This window comes from Pseudonaja textilis, chromosome Z, assembly GCF_049901715.1.
Source record: "Pseudonaja textilis isolate UNSWEBS1 chromosome Z, rPseTex1.2, whole genome shotgun sequence".
In the NCBI taxonomy this organism is placed as follows: domain Eukaryota; kingdom Metazoa; phylum Chordata; class Lepidosauria; order Squamata; family Elapidae; genus Pseudonaja; species Pseudonaja textilis.
The window spans coordinates 107,688,273-107,708,181 of NC_142008.1; the positions used below are offsets into that span (position 1 = coordinate 107,688,273).

At 34.6% G+C, this 19,909-nt stretch overlaps 1 protein-coding gene across 1 annotated transcript; it reads left to right on the forward strand.

Annotated features, from left to right (window-relative positions):
* Positions 1-442: 442 nt before the first annotated feature.
* LOC148124230 (vomeronasal type-2 receptor 26-like) lies at positions 443-7,318 on the forward strand. The gene is made up of 6 exons (XM_087916066.1): positions 443-504; positions 1,176-1,467; positions 2,182-3,039; positions 4,032-4,259; positions 5,179-5,305; positions 6,417-7,318. The coding sequence occupies exons 1-6, from the start codon at positions 443-445 to the stop codon at positions 7,316-7,318; spliced, it is 2,469 nt and encodes an 822-aa protein (XP_087772192.1).
* Positions 7,319-19,909: the final 12,591 nt, after the last annotated feature.

The window sequence follows — 19,909 nt, forward strand, 5'->3', positions numbered from 1 at the left end:
CTCTGATAAGGAGTAAATTCAGGAGATTCAGTTATATATGTATACACGCGCACACACACACACACACACATTCTTTTTTTATTTGTTTCCCAAGTCAAAATTAAATAAAAAGGAAGAAAAAAGAATATAGAAACAAAAACCAAGGAAAAGGGTTTATAAGGCGTAATATTAAACATGCAGATAAAATGTCCCCCTCCCAATTGAATACTGATAGATATTTTTCATCAACAATAATGGTTTCCAACTAATACACAATTCATAAACTTATGAATCTATATTTGTATAAAAACAACTTCTTCGAGTTTAACCTCTTTATTTTTCTTTAAAATTATAACTGGAATCTTTTCAAACAACTATTCCCACTCCGAAAGAATGTGGATTTCTATTGAAGATAGATCCATAGCACTTTTTTAAAGTAAACTTTCCTGAAAATTGGGACACAATGTCTCTTGACAGCTGCCTTCTGGGTGCATGTAATGGCTCTATTCTGGATGTCTTCCTGATGTGAACGATTAGGAATTTATCAAACCCTTTATCTAATTTTTCATTTAAAACTTATAAGATGGCAAACATTGTTTTTTCAAAAGTTTCCAAGAAGTCTTTAATGTTTAAAACAGTTGAGTCCTATTTCTCTTTTATATCTCTTTTTGGGAGCATTATAGAGAATAGGTAACGTATACTATCCAAGACCTTCATTTATTGTTGTTTTGATTTCTTGCAGTCCAAGTCTCTAATAGCCAAGCTTTCTCAGCAGGGTAGTATTTAGATGCACCCTTTAAAATTTGGGGAGTGCATTGATAAAGAATTGGCTTTGGCAACCAAATCACTTGTTGGTTGTCAGGGAGAAAAATAATCATGCTGCTCTTCTTGCCATTTAATGCAGCTCTCCATTAGTTTACAGTATTATTTGTCTGAGTTATACACATGTATAAGTATAGGATACACTTTTAATCAATGACAGGATTCAAATTTTTTTTTACTGCCAGTTCGGTGGGCATGCCTTGATGGGCATGGCAGTGGAAGGATACTTTAAAATCTCTAGTCAGAGATGATATTTGCCTGATCCCCAAACTATTCAAAATTTCCCCTCCTGGTTCTCCAAAACTGGTCAGAACCTGCTGAATGCCACCTCTGCTTTTAATGCTGTTTAATTATATTTAATATTTTTATTTCAGTTATGTGCCAAATCTATATCAGGAGATTCTTGCTTTGGTGTTTGCTGTAAATGAAATCAATATGAACCCAGAGCTCTTACCAAACATCACACTGGGTTTCCACATTGTGAACAATTACTTTCCTGCGAAGATAACTTATAAAGCAACTTTGAGCTTACTTTCTACACAGCGGAAGTTTGTTCCCAACTTTACCTATGATTTAAAGAAACCATTTATTGCTGCCATTGGAGGACGTTTGACAGAGACTTCATTCACCATGGCTACTGTTCTTTCCAATTACAAGATTCCACAGGTAGATCCTTCAGTTGGCTCACTGGAAATCTTAAGTTTCTTTAATTCCTTCTATTCTTAAAGTACATTTAGGCTCCTTTTCAGAATTGAAATTCCCAGGGGGAAAATCTAGGAGAATATCAAAAGCATTTAGACTTATCTACTGCTTTTCAGGGCTTTACCACCCTCTCTAAGCATTTTACATAATCAGCCTATTGCCCCCAACAATCTGGGTCCTCATTTTACTGACCTTGGAAAGATGAACGCTGAGTCAATTGTCTGTATTGTTCATTTAATTAGTGTGAACACGAATAAAATGTAGAGAGGATTAAATAGTTAATAACCAAGAATTCTTTACAGTTTCCTCCAAATATGGAAGATTAGCAAACGACTGTTGGCTTTGAGTATCAAAGTGATTGGGTGACTATAGAAAATACTCTGTCTTTCCCACATGGTTCTTGACTCGCTTCAGGTAGTAAAACTAAAAGACTTTTGCATATCATATATGCCTGGCTGTTGATCTTGTGCTATGTTTTAAGTGTTGCAACAATCAGTTAAAACGGGCTCAGAAACACAGACAACTGTTGTAACTCATGCAATATTCCAAATATATGAACTTACTATTTAATTTCAAGTAAACTTCCATTCTGATTTTTTGCCTTATTTATGATAAAGATGAATCCCATTCCTTAATCTCACGTAATGGTTTATATATTTGTTATATAATGCCTTTTAGCTGGCCTTTGGGACATTTACTCCACTGCATGATGAAAAAAATATATTTCCATTCTTATACCAAATGGTTCCAAATGAAATGCATCAATACATTGGGATTATTCAATTACTTCAGCATTTTGGATGGATATGGATTGGGATCATGGCTGTAGATGATGACTATGGGGACATGTTTTTGCAGAAAATGGAACCATTGCTTTTCCAAAACAACATTTGTTATGCTTTCATACTTAGAACACCACCAAGGGCATATATAAATGAATATATACACTTGATTACAATGGAGTTAAGATATGAACAACTCTTTATGGATGATAAAGTTAAAGTGTGTTTAATATATGCCCTAGCTCCAGCCATGCAATCTCTGAGATTGATCATCCTTGGAGCATCTTTGGTTTCACTGCAACCTTTGGGTAAAGTATGGATTATTACATGTCATTGGAATTTTGAATCCCTGTCCATTCAGAGACTTTGGGACATACAGAGTTTCCATGGTGCTCTATCATTTGCAGTTCGCTCAATGACGCCCCCTGGATTTCAGGAATTTCTTCACACTGTAAGGCCATCTTGGGTAAAAGAAGACAATTTCATTCAGAATTTTTGGGAACAGGCATTTGACTGCCCATTACACGTTTCTGGTATAAATGAAGATAACAAGGTATTGTGCACTGGCAATGAAAATTTAGAGAGTCTGCCAAATATATTATTTCAAATGAGCATGAGTGGACACAGTTACAACATTTACAATGCAGTCCATGTTATGGTACATTTGTTACATGTCCTACTCAAATCAAGATCCAGATCTAGAAATGCAATGCGAACAGAAGAAATAATATTTCAGGATTTACGACCCTGGCAGGTATTTTTTTTTTATTTCTAATATATTGTTTGTTATTTGCACCATCATGTAGTGAGTATGATGTTACATATAAAGCATCTTACAATGATGTTTTTTCTCTTGAAGAAAAGCTTCTTAGAATGATGTTATACAGCATTGCTTCACCAATCAATTTTTTTTGGATATTCTTTTTTCTCTTGAAGAAAATAACTTTTTTACATTAGTAGATATAATTATAATTAATACATTATAACTAATAATTTAAAAGGTTATCCTTGGTTTAAGAGAAAATGTTCTATTCTACAGAATTTATTGGGTCACAGCCATTATCCAAAGATGATTATAGTTGTTTTTCCTAAGAGCTGAACTTTTGCATGTTAATTTGTTTTGAATTCTAAGGGCCACACATGGCCGACTATGAAGTGATTTTGTGTAAGTGGGAAAGAATAAGATATTAAGCTTTAATTTTGTGTTATTTTGGAAGATCAGAAGGGAGAAAAGACAACATTTCTTCTAAAGTTAGAGCTGGGTTACGAATTGTATATGATCCCTGTGTTCAAGGAGTACAGATCACTTTGTCATGGAATTTGAGAAACACTTTTTAAGATGGGAATTCAGAATCTGAGTGCACATCAGAATGGATACTTAAATATCTTCCTTTTATAAAATATGACACATATATGAGGATAATTAATTTGGCGTGATGGTGAGGCACTAGCCTACAAAAAGAAGAAGTTTCTTCTATTCCTTATTAGGCACAAATCCAATTGGTGACCTTAGGCCAGTCCTTCTCTCTCACTCCTAGAAAGAATGTAATGGCAAACCAATTCTGGACATCTTGCCAAAAAAACTACAGACTCTGCCCCAGATAGCAGTCAAGACTGACTTGAAGACACCCTCAATCTTCATTTGAATTTTTCAACACAGGATAGTTCAGCTTGAAATAATTTTCTGTATTTGTTTGATTTCAAAGTTTTGCTGTTAATTTCTTTCATTTTTTTAAAAAAATCTAGTTTAATTCTTTCTTGAAAAGCATTGTATTCAACAACAGTATGGGAGACACTATTGCATTTGATGAAAACAGAGAACTGATTACGGGTTTTAATGTTGCAAACTGGATTACTTTCCACAATAATTCCTTTTCTCGAGTCAACGTTGGAACATTGCAACCCAGGTCTTCACCAGGCAGAACATTAATTCTTAATGACAATCAAATTGTATGGCACAGGAGCTTTAACCAGGTGAGAAGAAGCTGCAGATTCTCAACTAATAACAAAAGTAAGAAACTCTTTAGAAAAATTGTCAAATACAATTGAAATAATTGGAGAAAGTGATGTCTTGGTGTTTTGGGGCATTTCAAGCTGATGAGGTATCACATTATCTGTACATGCTATTGAGCATTGATGTGTCTATGGCAGGTTTATAGCAAATATTTCCAGTTATGCTTGGGATGCACAGATTACCAATGTAAGTACAGATAGTTCTGGACTTATGATTGGTCACTTAACAACCTTTCAAATTTAACATGGACTGAAAAGTAATTATTTAGACCTCCTATTGCCTGCCTTGGGCAAATGGCAGCTGACTCAGATTAATGAACAGCTGTAGTTTCCCAAGGTCACGTGACCATGAGTTGATGATTTTTTCTCAACTTTCTTGGAAAAAAATGTACTTTTTGTATTATTGATTTCAGAATGAACAGGTGATTGGAATAATAGCAATAGATTACTTTACTGCCATTGTAAAAAGGGTTGCAAAATCCATTTTTTCACATAGTATCCTGACATTCAAGAGCAATATCTTATGAATGAAATTTTGTACCCCACTGTGGTTGTAATTCAGGGACCATCTCTAGTGCCACATTCTGTTTTTAAACATTCTGCCCCCAAAAGAATCTGTATTACATTTGATTGTTCAGGAAAAGTATTAACTAAAGTATTCATTAAGAATATTTTGAACATGTGTGAGGTCCTGTGGAAGACATAATTTTCTGCCCTTTCAGGGCCTCTGCCAGAACATCCAAAAAAGTCAGTGCCAATTCCTTCCCATTAATTCAAGCTTTCTCCTTTTTATTTTCTTTTGCTTCCTCATCATGTTTGGGAAATCTCAATTAATGCAAATATTTTATCCTCTGATTCTCTCTTACATATTACTGCTCAGGTGCTTCCTCTTTCTCTGTGCAATGATCACTGCTATCCTGGCTCCAGAAGAAAGAAGAAGGAAGGAGAGAAATTTTGTTGCTATGACTGTGTGCCCTGTTCAGAAGGACGGATCTCTGATGATATAGGTAGGAGAAAAAGATGTGAGGACTTTGGCTAACCAGGCAGCAAAAATCCACTCCAATGTCCTGATTTATTTAAAGAGAATCATAAAAATAACAGTAAAAACAAAAGAAAAAAGAGGAAAAATCTCTTCTGTCACTCTTGTCTCTCTTTTCCTTGCTCTGTCTTTTATCTCCTTCTATGCATGTTTAAAAGAAGTCCTCAAAATAGTTTATTTGTTGACTGTTTGAAATTACAGTGGCAATGAAAAAAGGGAGTTATGCCCAATTTTAATACCTTCAACTGACTCAAATTTGTGGTGGTTTGTATGTCATAACAACTGTGGCAAGAAAGGTTGTAATATGGGGCAAAACTAAGTTAACAAGTGTTTCATTTAACAAGAGAAATTTGGGGCACTATTGTAGTTATAAATTGAGGTCTATTGTATATGTAACTAAAATGTTAAACATATGTTTATTTTAATAATATTGTGGGGAAATCAACAATGCATCAATGAACTTTAAAGGAATTCATTCATAGGCCAAGGTATTAAATGAACTGGATAATCTGGGCCATATATTTATTCATTCATTGCTGAAGAATTAATCTTTCAGCAAAAAGAAAAGAATGTGCAACTGATTTGCATTGTTTAGCTATCACTTTCCATTTAATAGAGTTGTATTTACAAATATATATTTAACAGAAAATATTAACTTCTATCTCATGATCAAACTAATACAAAGAACAAATCAATCAGTATTATTCTCTTTAAATATGCAAATAGTACCAAGTATTTATAATATTTATTTCTACAAACCTAATTTTCTCTGAAATGGCAATTATTACTTGTCCACACTGGAATGGCATTTAAAGATATATTAGTAATCTCCTCATTTTACAAATGAACAGAGGAGAGATAATACTTTTATTTGCTTTTGATTCCCAGTCAATCCCTGTGTGCATAATGAAGGCTCTCAGGGTTAAATTGGGACTGATGTATGTTTTTGAATTAAAAAGGTATTTGCTATCCACTCTTCAGAAAATAGGCAACGTATCAAAATCAATTGTACTCTATATATTCTGAACTGATATAAAGTTTCATATATTGGAAATATAACTTTGTTTTCCTTTTTCCAGATATAGATGTCTGCATGAAATGTCCAGATGATGAATATCCAAGCAACATCCAAACTCAATGTGTTCCCAAAGTATTTACCTTTCTGTCTTATTATGAACCTTTAGGAATCCTCTTTGTTACATTGACTACTGTTTTTTCTTTGATTACAATCCTTGTGGTGAGAATCTTTTGGATGCATAAAGAGACTCCAATTGTTAAAGCCAACAACTGGAACCTCACTTGTATCCTCCTTCTCTCCCTTCTTCTCTGCTTCCTCTGTTCTTTCCTCTTCATGGGAAGACCTGAAAAGATGACCTGCCTTCTCCGGCAAATGACTTTTGGCATTATCTTCTCAATGGCCCTTTCATCTGTATTGGCAAAAACCACGACTGTGATTCTGGCATTCATGGCAACCAAACCAGGCTCTGGAATGAGGAAATGGGTAGGGAAAGGATTGTCCAATTCTATTGTCCTTTTGGGTTCTTTCATCCAGGTGGGAATTTGCATTGTTTGGCTGAGTATCTCTCCCCCTTTCCCAGATACAGACCTGCACTCACTGAAGGAACAAATCATAATGGAATGCAATGAAGGCTCGGTGATCATGTTTTACTGTGTTCTGGGTTACATGGGGTTCCTGGCCATTGTCAGCTTTAACATTGCTTTTCAAGCCAGGAAGTTGCCTAGCAGTTTCAATGAGGCCAAGTTTATCACTTTCAGCATGTTGGTCTTTTGCAGCGTTTGGTTGTCATTTGTTCCAACCTACCTGAGCACCAAAGGGAAATACATGGTAGCTGTGGAGATCTTCTCTATCTTATGCTCAAGTGCTGGTTTACTGGGGTGTATATTTTGCCCCAAATGCTACATCATTTTATTGAGGCCTGAGATGAACAAGAAGGAATATTTAATAAGGAAAGAAGTGTAACTATCTTTTTGTGTTCATTTTTAATGAAATATCTTTAGAATATTCATGAAGCGTTTTTTGAATATTAATTTAGTTTGAATTAATTTAGAAAGATCTCTCAGACCTTGTTTTATCTTCATTCATACACAAAATATGATATGGTGAAAAGAAGTATTTAAAAGAATATCTGTTTTAAGATCAGAGAATGCATGTGTCCTGTCTAGTTTAAAATGGATGAAGATTACATGAATTAAATTTCGATTGACACATGTCCAGTATATTAAATGCCCAAATGTGAAAGATTTTCCATATATAAATACAGAATTTTACTAGATTATGTATGGCCCCTTTGGATGTTAAAGGATAATGGGGTAGTTAATGTTCTTTCTTTAGCTATATATAGATTGTAATACTCATGCCCTGCTTCCTCTGCAAGCTGCAAATTTTGAAATAAATTCTCAACCAAGCAAAAGTATTAATTTTAAGAAAGAATTTTCTTCAAAGTCGTTTTGACTACTTCTGTGTAAGATAAGTGCTGTGCTATATGCTTCCTGAAAAAGATGTTTGACGCCTACCTGGGAAGAAGGAATAACCAAGTTATGGGATTATGCTTTGAGCTTTAAAATAACGATGAGTTTTAAAACCTACTTAAAACCAGTTATTTGCCATTAATGGAAAGGAAACATCTGTTCTTAGTTTTGTATCTATTTTTAAAACCTTCTGAATTAGGATAAAAATCTGATCCCAATATTTCTTTGTTTTATCATATGTCAACAGAAGAGTTGAAAATATCACCTTGCAATTACATTGCCCGTATATATTTTAACTCGGTTATAGATCTTTCACAATTTTTCAGGAGTTAAGTGCCAGTAATACCTAACCCTATAGAAATTTCTTTCAGATTCAATATATAATTCAGTCCAAAAATCCACATATTTTTCCATTCTCGATCATTATTTTATAGCAAAAAAAAAATTATCCAGTGCATCATGCAACCTTTCTCATAGTCATTTTCCAAACTCAGTTTTAGTAACAGTTTGTAAACCTCATCCCTAACATTTTCATCAGGAACACACAATGCAATTTCAATTTTTTTTCCAAGGTGAAATCCACACCTTTTCGTATCTAAGTTTAAGCTATCTCTTAATTGTGGACATGTGAACCATGAACAAACATGTTAGGGATGAGGTTCTGTTCCCAGTTCCTCCGCCTTGTTGAAACTAGGCTCACCTTAAAGAAAACATGTTTTTTTTCCACCTAAGGGCATTCATGTTGATATTCTATAAAAATAGAAGAGGTTGCTTTATTCCCCTTGCCCAATGACCATGTTTAATAAGAGAAGAGGGACGACTGATCTATGAAATGTTTAAAGAATTTTACTTTGTCTTCATTTGTACATTAAGTAACATGTTTTATGTACTATAAAAGGATAAAACAAAAGAAGGTAGTATGTCAAAAAATAGATAAGGGCAAAGAAAACTTATTGTCTTGTTTGGATACAGTGGCTAAATTAGTGGAGAACACAGTTTACTTAGAAATCAGTGGGCCATCTGACAAAGTAGATCACAGCTTGAATCCTGATAAGATAGAACAATGTGGGATAGAAAGAAATCTAAATGGATTTGTGACTAGATAATGAACCTCACTCAGTGGAGCTACATCTACAAGGAGGGAATTATCCATTGGCATACTTAGTGGTTCTGTTTTAGGCCCAATACTCTTCAACATCTTCGTATATGATCTAGATCAGGGGTGTCAAACTCTCTTTGTCATGGCATTGTCACATGACTTATTGCAAGTTACTTCCCCTTCACTATACCAGGCATGGATGTCGCTAGTTCATGATGTATCTGGCCTGTCGGCCATGGGTTTGACAGCCGTGATCTAGATGAAACCCAGCAAAAAATTTGAACTAGAAGATTTGATTTGAAAACTTTTTAAAAATAGTTTGCCATAAAAATATGGTGGTGTCCAGCCACTATGTCCTTTGGTGGCCTGCTTTGTAATTCTTCCAAAGTTAATTGCTTTAATTTTGCCTTACTGTGACATGTCTGGCGGTTTGCAGTCTAGTATTTCTATCTTGCTACCTTGGCAGCTTTTATTTCCTTAGTTATTTTGATGGTTTCATCTGAGAGCTATTTGCACTTTTTCCTGGTTTCTTGCATGGTTTGTGTTGAACTGCAGTTCTAATAATTGTTGACTGAATTTTCTGCCATAGTTCATTAGGCATCTTCTCAGCAGTGTCCAGTAGTTCAAACCTGCTTCAACAACTGAGCTTCCTGTTGTCCTATTGTTGGGCACCCTATCTGAGATCCCTGAGACCTTTTCCAGATAATTTTCTAGATGAGTTTATTGCAAAATAAATTTCCAGGTCTTGCTCCAATTCTGTAACTCACTTTTCTTTTCTTTCTTTTTTTAAAATAGATTTTATTGAATTTACAATTTAAAAACACACCGACAATACATTTACAAAATAGAAAGAAACAGCTAGGGGGAAAGAAGGAAAACACCCGGCCTAACACACCAGATAAAGTCCAGTTGGGGGGAAGAGAAAAGATATAGAGGGAGAGAGGGAAGGAAAGGGGAGGGAGAATAGGGTAGAAAATACAATTAAAAACAAATGATATCTTTTTGTGACAGTCTGTAAGGATCATTTCTCTTCGTCATATCCAGTCTACTCCTCTTTTCCATTATGTTTAAGTTACTTTTTATCATTTACATAATTTGTCTCTGTGTAAGCCAATTATACCATGAGTCCCAGTTGTCATAAAATGTTGAGGACTCTTTGTTTTTTAACGCCATCGTTAGTTTATCCATTTCAGCACACTCACAAATTTTCTGAATAACCATTTGCTCTGAAGGTGTGTGAGGTGATTTCCAACACTGAGCAAACGCTAATCTAGCCGCAGTTAGATTATGGATTATTACATATTTTGTCTTTTTGGATAAATATCTATCAGAGATCCCTAACAGGAAGAACTCTGGTTTATAGTCTATTTGTTCTTTAGTTATCTCCTCCAACCATTTTCTGATTTTTTGCCAAAATTTTTGGGTAGTTTTACAAGACCACCATGTGTGGAAAAATGTTCCTTCAGTGCTTTTGCATTTCCAACACCTTGAGCTCATGTTAGGGTTCATCTTCGCCAACCTCGAAGGGGGTAAGTGCCATCTATATAACGTTTTATACATATTTTCTTTGTACGCCGTCGATTTCATAATCTTGATGTTTCTATTCCAGATCTTTTCCCATTCTGTTAATGTAATGCTTCTTCCAATATTCCTACTCCACGTTATCATGTTCCCTTTCACTATCTCTTGCTCTAATTCTACCTCCAATAAATATTTATAAAATTTGGAGATATTCTTTTTATTTGATCCTAATAAGATTTTATCTAAATATTGTAATTTGCTATAGATTTCAAACTCTTTGATATCTTGTTTGTATCTGCTATGGATTCGTATATATAACCACTGGTCGATTTTAAATCCCTGTTCCTGCAAATCCTGTCGAGTTCTTAATTTTCCTAGAGGGTCTAGTAAATCTTTATATTTAGTCATTTTTGTTATATCCAAATTGTTGGGATGAACCATTGCCTCCATTGTTGAAAGCCAAATTGGAATTTTTAAATAATGTTTTTTGCATATTTTTTCCAATTAGTTAATAATGAATCTCTAATAAAGTGTCTATGAAAATATGACAGTTTAGTTTTCCCCACTTCCCATAGAAATGCGTGCCACCCTCTCTGAAGATCGTGCCCTTCTAAGGCTAAAGTTCTTTTGTTGAGTAAATTAACCGAGTCTTTTAACCATAATAAGTTGGCTGCCCAATAATATAATTCCCACTTTGGAAGTGCTAGCCCCCCTGTACTTTTTGCATCTTGTAAAGCCTTAATATTGATTCTAGCTTTTTTCCCTTGCCAAATAAATTTAAGTGTTACCTTATTTATATCTTCAAAAAATTTTTTGGGTAATTTAATTGGGATTGTCTGGAATAAGTAAAGGAATTTTGGTAAGATGTTCATTTTGATCATGGCAATCCTGCCCAGTAGAGAAAGCTGCAGCTTATTCCAGGATTCTAGGTCTTTCTTAATTTGCTGTAATAGTTTATTATAATTATTCTCTTTGAGCGATTTACTATGTGGTGTTAACCATATGCCTAAATATTTGACCTTTTTTGTTGCCTGTATCACTATGGTTTTTTCTAATTCTTTCCTCTGATTCTCTGTTAGATTTTTAGTCATTAATTTTGTCTTATTTCTATTGATCTTTAATCCTGCTACTGAACCAAATTGTTCTAGTTCTTTTATTAGGTTATGTCCTTTTTCCATGGGTTCCTCTAGGAAGAAAACCATATCGTCTGCAAACGCCTGTAGTTTATATTCCTCTGCTTTGACCCTTACTCCTTGGATTTCAGAGTTTTGTCTTATCCGCATTAACAGTGATTCTAAAGCAAGTATAAATAGGAGGGGTGAGAGGGGGCAACCCTGTCTAACGCCCTTTTCAATGTTTAATGGGCCTGTTTGTTCACCATTAATTAGTATGTTGGCCTGTTGGGTGTTGTAAATTGTTGTGATAATGTTCTCGAATTTAGTGCCCAGACTCATGTTATAGATTTTTTGTATTAAAAAGTTCCAATGTAGATTATCAAATGCTTTCTCCGCATCTAAAAACATGAGTACAAATTGTTTCTCTGGATGAACTTCATAATATTCTAAGACATCAATAAGGGTTCTTAGATTATTTTTGATTTGGCAGGACGGAAGGAAACCATTTTGATCTTCATGAATGTATAAATTTAAAACTTGTTTTACTCTATTCACTATAATTGAGGTAAATAATTTATAATCAGCGTTTAAAAGTGAAATTGGTCTATAATTGTTGATATATCTGGCATCTACATCCTCCTTCGGAATTAACGAAATCAACGCCCCCCTCCATGAGTCTGGCATTTTGGCTGCCAAAAGTACTTTGTTAAACACTTCCAACATCAGTGGCCCTACTAACTCTATTGTAGCTTTGTACAATTCTACTGGAATCCCATCTGGACCAGGGGATTTATTATTACTTTGGTTCTCCATTGCAGATTTCAACTCAGACCATGTAATATCCTTATTTAATAATTCTTTCTCTCCTTCCCCTATTGTTTTATCATTCATATTCTCCAGATAAGTTCTTATTTTGTCTTCATTGATTTCTTCTTTTTTATATAATCTTTGAAAATAGTTTAATATAATATCTTTTTTCTTCTCAATCTCATGTTGTGGTATGCCTTTCTCATCTATTAGTTGGTGTATCAGTCTCTTTTCTTTTTCTTTTTTAAGTTTATAAGATAGCCCTCTTCCTGGTTTATTAGCGTGTTCAAAATAATTTTGTTTGGACCTTCTCAAGCTAACTTCTATTTTATCTTGTTCAATTAAATTCAGCTTATGTTTGGCTAATATTAACTGGTTTTGTATTCCTTGGATCTTAGGGGTTTTTTGTAATTGTATTTCTAAGTCTTTGATTTGTTGTTGTAATACATTTTGTTGGGCATAAGTTCTCTTTTTTCTCATAGCATTATAGGAAATTTTTGTACCTCTTATAATTGCTTTCATAGTATCCCAAATATTCTGTTTTGAAGTTGTTTCATTATTATTATCTTTTAGGAAATAGTTTAGCTCCTCTTTCAGCTTATTAATATACTCTTCTTCATTTACTATTTGGGTATTCAGTGTCCATCTTTTTTTTATTCATCTCCTGTCTCTCCAAATTAGCTGTATTGGGTTGTGGTCAGCCCATTCATTTGGTAGGATTTTAATTTCTTTTATTTCATTAGCCAAATCCAAATCCATCCAAGCCATATCTATTCTAGTCCAAGTCTTATGTGGATTGGAATAGTATATAAATTGTTTCTGTTCAAGGTTCTGTTCCCTCCATAAAACTTTTAAATTTAACTCTTTCATCATTTTCTTACATGCCGCAGAAAATTCCCTTTTCCCCTTCTTGTTTTTTCCCATATTACTATGGTCTTTTTGGTAGTCTGCAATGGAGTTAAAATCAGCAATCAAGCAAATGTTCCTTTTTTCAAAGCCTACTATTTTTTGGTGGAGGTGTTTAAAAAATTTCCCTTGGTCTTCATTTGGGGCATAGATTGCTACAAGTAAAAATGTTAAGTGGTTTATCCAAACTTGTATAACCAGAGTTCTTCCTTCGGGATCCGACCAGGTTAATTCTGCCTTTACATCTTGTTTTACGTAAATTGCAATTCCTTTTTTCTTGTGTTTATCAGCTGGTGCCGTAAAAAGTTTCCCTAATTTTGGACAAATTAGATGTCTTTCATCATTTTTCAAAATATGTGTTTCTTGAAGACATATTATATCTGCGTTATGTTGAATAAGTTTTGAAAATATCCTTTTTCTTTTTGATATTGAATTTAATCCATTTATATTGATGGAGAGCAACTTCTTCCCCTCCACCATTTATCTATGTCTGCTTAGATTTTTGCCTAGTAATAATTCGATTCTCTTCTTGTTGTTGTTGTGGGAGTTGCTCTTCTCTCCCAGGTTGTGGCTTATCACTTCCTGAAATTGGAGAAAGTCATTCCTTTTGGGTTCTGTGACGATATCGGTCCTCCTGTGGTCTCCTTTTAAGTTCTTTTTAGTGGATTGACCATTCATATCCGTGAGCTGTTGACAAAAGTCTTGGGCCTGTTCTATTGATTCTATTTTGATTTTCCTCTCTTTCCACATAATTAACGTCCCTTCCAGGATTAACCATTTAAATTGGATTCCTTTTCTATTTAAATCATTAGCTAGAAATTTATAATCTTGTCTTATCGTCCTCACTTTCTTTGGAATTTGTTTTAAAATCATAATTTCTCTGCCTTTATATGATATTGTTTCCTCCCTAGACATTTTCAAAATTAAATCTCTCAGACATCTCCTAGAGAAGCGGATATGGATTTTTCTTGGGCAGTTGTTGCATCTGGCGTAGCTTGTGCTAACCCTATATACCTCATCAAACTCTTTAATTAGGTCATCTTTTTCTTTTCCTAACCATTCAGCCAATATTTCTGCCATCATATGTTCCAATTCTTCATTTTTTGCTTCAGCCACATTCTGGAACCTTAAATACGCCATTGCTTTGTCCATCTCGAGGTGAACCAGTGAGTCTTCCATTTCTCTAAGTACATTTTTAAATTCCTCATCCATCCTTTCAAAGTTAGTCTCCATGCGTGTTGTTCTACTCTCTATATCTTTTATTTTCACTTCATTTTTCTCCATGGCTTGCTGCAGAGACCCTATCTTACCCTCCACCTTCGATATATCCACTTTCATTTCAGCCTTCAGTTTCCCCATCTCATCTTTCAATTTGCTTATATCTGCTCTAGTTTCATTGTGATTTTTAATAATAATTTCTTGCATTTTAGATACAGCTTCCTGCAAGGATAATAAGGAAGTTTGTATATTAATGTTGGGGACATTAGGCTGCTTTTCCCCTGTTAAGGACTCCGCAATAGTTTTTTGAGTTGTTGGTGGGGTGGGTGTCAACGTAGTCGATAGGGTCGGGGTAGCCTTCCTTCCTGTTTTTAAGGCCATAGTTGTCGTGGATGTCATCTCTCTAAGTATTTGTTTTTGTTGATGCACAATTTTAGATATATTATCCCAAATCACCATTCAGTGTTTGGGTCTTGTATTTGAAAGTCTATTCACGTATTTCAATTTAATATCTCACTCCATAGTCTTTTCCCCTATATCATAAATAGATATCTACTACAGTGTTCTAGTCTATATAATAAGAAAATTGGTCAGCAATAGTACATCAATTAACACTTTAAGGAATTAATCTAAAATGTCTTAAGTAGTCTAAATAATTTATAAATAGTTTATATCAACAGAGTTTATCCCTCTTTACTATTAATACTTACAACAGTAATCTCTTAACTCTATAATAATAGTATATTCCCCGCCCCCCCCAATAAGTAGAATTATGTAAGCTATTTAGGAGATACACTAGGGAGGCAGGGGGCAAAACAGTAAGAGAAAGGGTAGGAGACAGATTACCACAGCTTCAGAGAATCAACAAACAAAGAGCAAGGAAGTTATCTTAAGGAGAAAGTAGTGCCAAACTAGTAATATTAAGTAGTATCACGTAATAAAGAAAGCAAGTTGGGTGAGCTAAAAGTCCATCTTCCAGCTAGAGGATTCTTTTCAGCCTTCCAATCAGCAAATGGTGTAATGTGCTGACTAATCTGCAGTCCCAAAACCATCTTTCCCAGCCTTCTGTTTGTCTCTGCCTTCTTCCTCTTGCTTCTTTTTCTTTCTTTGCTTTCCAACTTTTAAATCAACATACAAATCTTCCAAAGTCCAATATAATGCTCAGTTTGTCTTCTCCACAATATTAAATAGATGTGATAGTCGTGTTGTGCTCAGATCTGAGGATTCATCAGACTTGATCAATGCCAGTATTCTTTCACCTCCGTCGCCTCCCTTTTCTCAAGTAAAGTCAAAAAGAAAGGTCCAAAAATCAGATGAAGCCCCTCACCAATTCTGGACCTCCAATCTCCTGGTTTTAGCAATCTCCCTCTTAACCCAGAGCTTCCCTTTCACAGGGTAAAATCTGCGCTTTCACTTTTGTGCTTAGACTTTTCCACGCTCCATTATAGTCCTTTCATTTTCCCAACTGCTTTTCTGGCCGCTTTCCACCCGACTTCTGAAAGGTGCTAATCACAACCAGGAGAGAAGAATTTACGATGTCATTCTTCTGTCATTCTGCTATCCCATGACAAGGGAGTATCTACATGGAACTGAATCACAGCATACTGGATTGGATCAGGTTGCGGAGATGGGAGCCACAACTAAAGAGTCTGTTAAATAAATCTGGATCACAAATATATAAATTGGAATATCAATGTGACTACTGCACCATTACAACTAAAACAAAATTTTCATTATTTGAAAATTGACTTTTTCAAATCTGAAATGACCATGACCTGGATAACGGATAATCTCCATAAACACCACCCTTAAAAAACATTCTCTTTGTAAGACTAGACATACTTTTCATCACAGGGTTTAGTCTCCAGTCCCCTTATCATCTATATTGCTCTTCACTGCATATCTCAATGTTCTCTCCAGATTGGATGGGTTCACCTCCTACCCTCTCATCTAGGTCAATTATGAAGATATTGAAGTGGACTGTCTAAGACTAAATCTCGAGTTACGTCAGGAAAGGCTATATTATGACAAATATGAATTGTATGTTATTTCAAAATAATTATTTTAAAGCTGGAATGAAGTTAAAGAGATGTAAAGATGAAAGAAACTACAAGTGGTATTGTTGTGAAGAATTGCTGTAATAAAAATGAATGTTTTGCCTAGTACCTTGTTCAGTTTTAATCATTACTACCAGTAACTATTTACTATGCCTGAAGGCCAACTTGTATATTTCTTAAGAAATTTGATGAAGAAAGTGGGCCATGACATTTTCAAGTCAAAACACTTAATATTCTCTGAGCCAGTGAACCATTTATAGTAAGCCCCCCGATAAAATAAAAGAGAAATTTTGGAAACAGATTCAATAAACCCTCTCTGTCAATGAGTCGTAATCTGTTTTTGTCCAATGCTTGTCAAGGTAGAGACAAATGTTGCTTTCTCTCTATCGCTCAGTCCCTTCAAACAGTCATTTGAATGTTGAGCTTTTTCTTTATATCTAGCAATGGGACAAGACTTAGCAATCCTTCTGAAGAAGTTAGGGTGGAAATCATTTCAGGATTTCCTTCATCTCCTCATGCTGTCCTTCATCATCTGCAGCCTGAAGTGTCTACCTTGAAGAAGGCTGGTAGATAACCTGATATGTTATTTATTGAAGTTGTGAGATTCGGTATTTTTTTCAGTTCTGTGCCTCAGTTGTGTCAGTACATCCTTTATTTGGCATTCTGTTTCTTCTGCAGAGGGTTGGGGCCCATGATGAAGAACTACCATTCAAAGAACCCCAGGAAAGGAGAAAGACCCACAAGGCACAATGCTGAACAGACCTGCCCTAAACACAATCTCTAAAATCACGGAAATGACGACAGCTTAGATTCACTGTGTAGTCACAAATGGACTAAGTCCAACACCTCTTGAATCCATTAACCCTTATTTGTGCTAAATTATAAGGTGGTACAATTCAAGCATTATAGACAGCTCATCACCATCTCCATCTAGTAAGTTGTTGCAGATTTACATTGTTTTATCTCTAGAAAATGTCGCAGTGTTAGGGGAGTCAGAGACAATGGCTAACTTTATAGATTTTGGAACAGTCAAGGCATTACTGTAGGAGAAGAAGTGGCAGAGCCTGGCGGATGTTTCATAAGAGGAATCAGCTTAGATTCATTGTTTAATCAGAAATAAGCCCAACACCTTTTGAATTCCATTAACCCTTATTAGTGCTAAATTAGTGCTAATCATTGATTGACTAGATTCCCATGCATGGACATGAGCAATAAATAATTTTAATTGAAACTTAAAGTGTGGCCTTGGTCTTTTGTGCTTGACAGTTTTGTGCCCGGTAGTAAATGGCCAGGTTTTGAAAATGGGTCTAATTAGACATGATGTGGCCTCTCCCCATAATTAACAATAATCCAACTTAGTAGACTTTTGAACTTCCATGTTGAGAAACCATTGCATTTTCAAAACTCTCCAACTTTGATCCAGCAGTTGCCCTTTCCCTCAAATTTTAAAGCAAGTTACAAAGTATTTGATTTATAAAATTTTGTGTGAAGAACATATTTCAAAAAGAAAGATAGAAAGAAAGGAGAAAGAATGAAGATAGGAAGGAAAGAAGAAGAAAGAAAGAAAGAAAGAAAGAAAGAAAGAAAGAAAGAAAGAAAGAAAGAAAGAAAGAAGAAAAAAGGAAAGGAAGAAAGGCAGAAGAAAGAAAGAAAAAGTGAGAAGGAAGGAAAGAAAGAAAGAATGAAAGAAAGAGCATTGTTTTGTGTATAAATTTCCACATTAACACAGGAATTGCATTGATTAATGAGTATCAGAGATTGGCTGGGATGGAAGTTGTTTTAGTTGGAACTAAGATTTTGATACTGAGAATTAATGCCCCAAATGAAGACAAAGTAGTGTTTTATAAACAATGTACAAGGATTTCTAATGAAAGTTAGTGTTTGATGGAAGATTGGAATTCAGTGATCATCCCACAACTGGACAAAACTCAGATAAATACTGAAATAAGTCAGGGCAAAGTACCAAAACAATTCTTTGATTTTGATGGACAACTTAGAACTGACAAATGTATTATTTATGAAAATGAATCTTTTACCGAATATATTGTTCACTTTTAATCACTTCCATCAATTGATATATAGGAAGTTTGATTTGTATATTTGCCAGAAAATTTTATAAAAAAAAGCTCATGGCACTTTCATGGTGTAAAAAAAAATCAAAACAAATTACAGCAATTAAGTACAGAATTCTATATCTTTTCTCAGGGGAGATGTATAAAATATTGAGAATTGAATAAGCCTTGATTATTTCCCCAAGCATCAAAATTATAAGCCTCTTCTTTAGCTTTTAAAACTTAATTTTGAGAAAACCTAGTAATAGGAATGCTTTTTCCCATCTTTGAAATATAATTTGTTGAATAGTATATAGAGAGCTCTCATTTGAAGCATTTCTATTCTAATCTTCATTTCACGTTCCAAGCTATTTTATCTCTATTTCATTCTTAATAGTTTCTGAACTTTTTTCGTTCTCTTTTCCTTTTCCCCTTTCCTATTTCTTATTCCAATGTTAATAAATGGGAGGATATACCCTGAGAAATCTGTTTGAAGAAAATATTCCAGCAAGGTTGCAAATGTTTCAGAGGCCATATATCTAAGGAAAATGAAAAATGATGCCAAGCGTTTGTCCTAGAGATGGGATATTTTTCTGAATAGGAACAATTGTCAATAATAGGTTGGGGGTGACAAAAATGATCTTGTTTGTATTCCTATTCTGTATTACATGCAAAACATATGCTATCAATTGTAGTATACCTGATGACCCTCTTCCGATACCCCATCAATTTGCTCAACCAGGAAATGTTATTTTGGGGATGGTTACCTCTCAAGCCTTTTTCTTTCACAGAAGCCCCTCTTTCACTGAAGATCCCTCTCGGACATTGATCAATGAAGCGATGTAAGGAATTCTGCTTTATTTTCTTCAGACTAGCAAGTGCAAACTAATTGGGGTGGGGAGGAAAGAAGCACCAGGATTATAGTGCTAAATGTTTCAAAATTTTCATACGCATAATGCCATTGGAAATTTTCTATTAATTAGCTCTCTCTTTTTCTTGAGTGTACAAAAATTGACTACTGAGTAGAAAACTCCATCTGCCTTCACACACTGCACCAAATCCATATATGATTCTTCCGATGTTTACTCTGTGATTCATAAAACATTTGTAATTGTTTATGACAATGTGTTTATAAACCAGGCTAATAATAGGAGTCTTCCTATCTATCTACCAAATATCATTTGTTGAAGAGTATAAAGAGAAGTGTCATTTGAAGCCTTTCTTTTCTAATTATCATTCAATGTCTAGTATTACTCTGATAAGGAGTAAATTCATGACATCAAATAGATATGTATACACACACACACA

Excerpts from the sequence above, each read along its gene's own strand:
- LOC148124230 (XM_087916066.1), top strand. The coding sequence starts at position 443 with ATGTCTCTTGACAGCTGCCTTCTGGGTGCATGTAATGGCTCTATTCTG. Across the intron at positions 4,260-5,178 it reads GGCACAGGAGCTTTAACCAG|GTGCTTCCTCTTTCTCTGTG; the intron begins GTGAGAAGAAGC and ends ATTACTGCTCAG. Across the intron at positions 5,306-6,416 it reads ACGGATCTCTGATGATATAG|ATATAGATGTCTGCATGAAA; the intron begins GTAGGAGAAAAA and ends TCCTTTTTCCAG.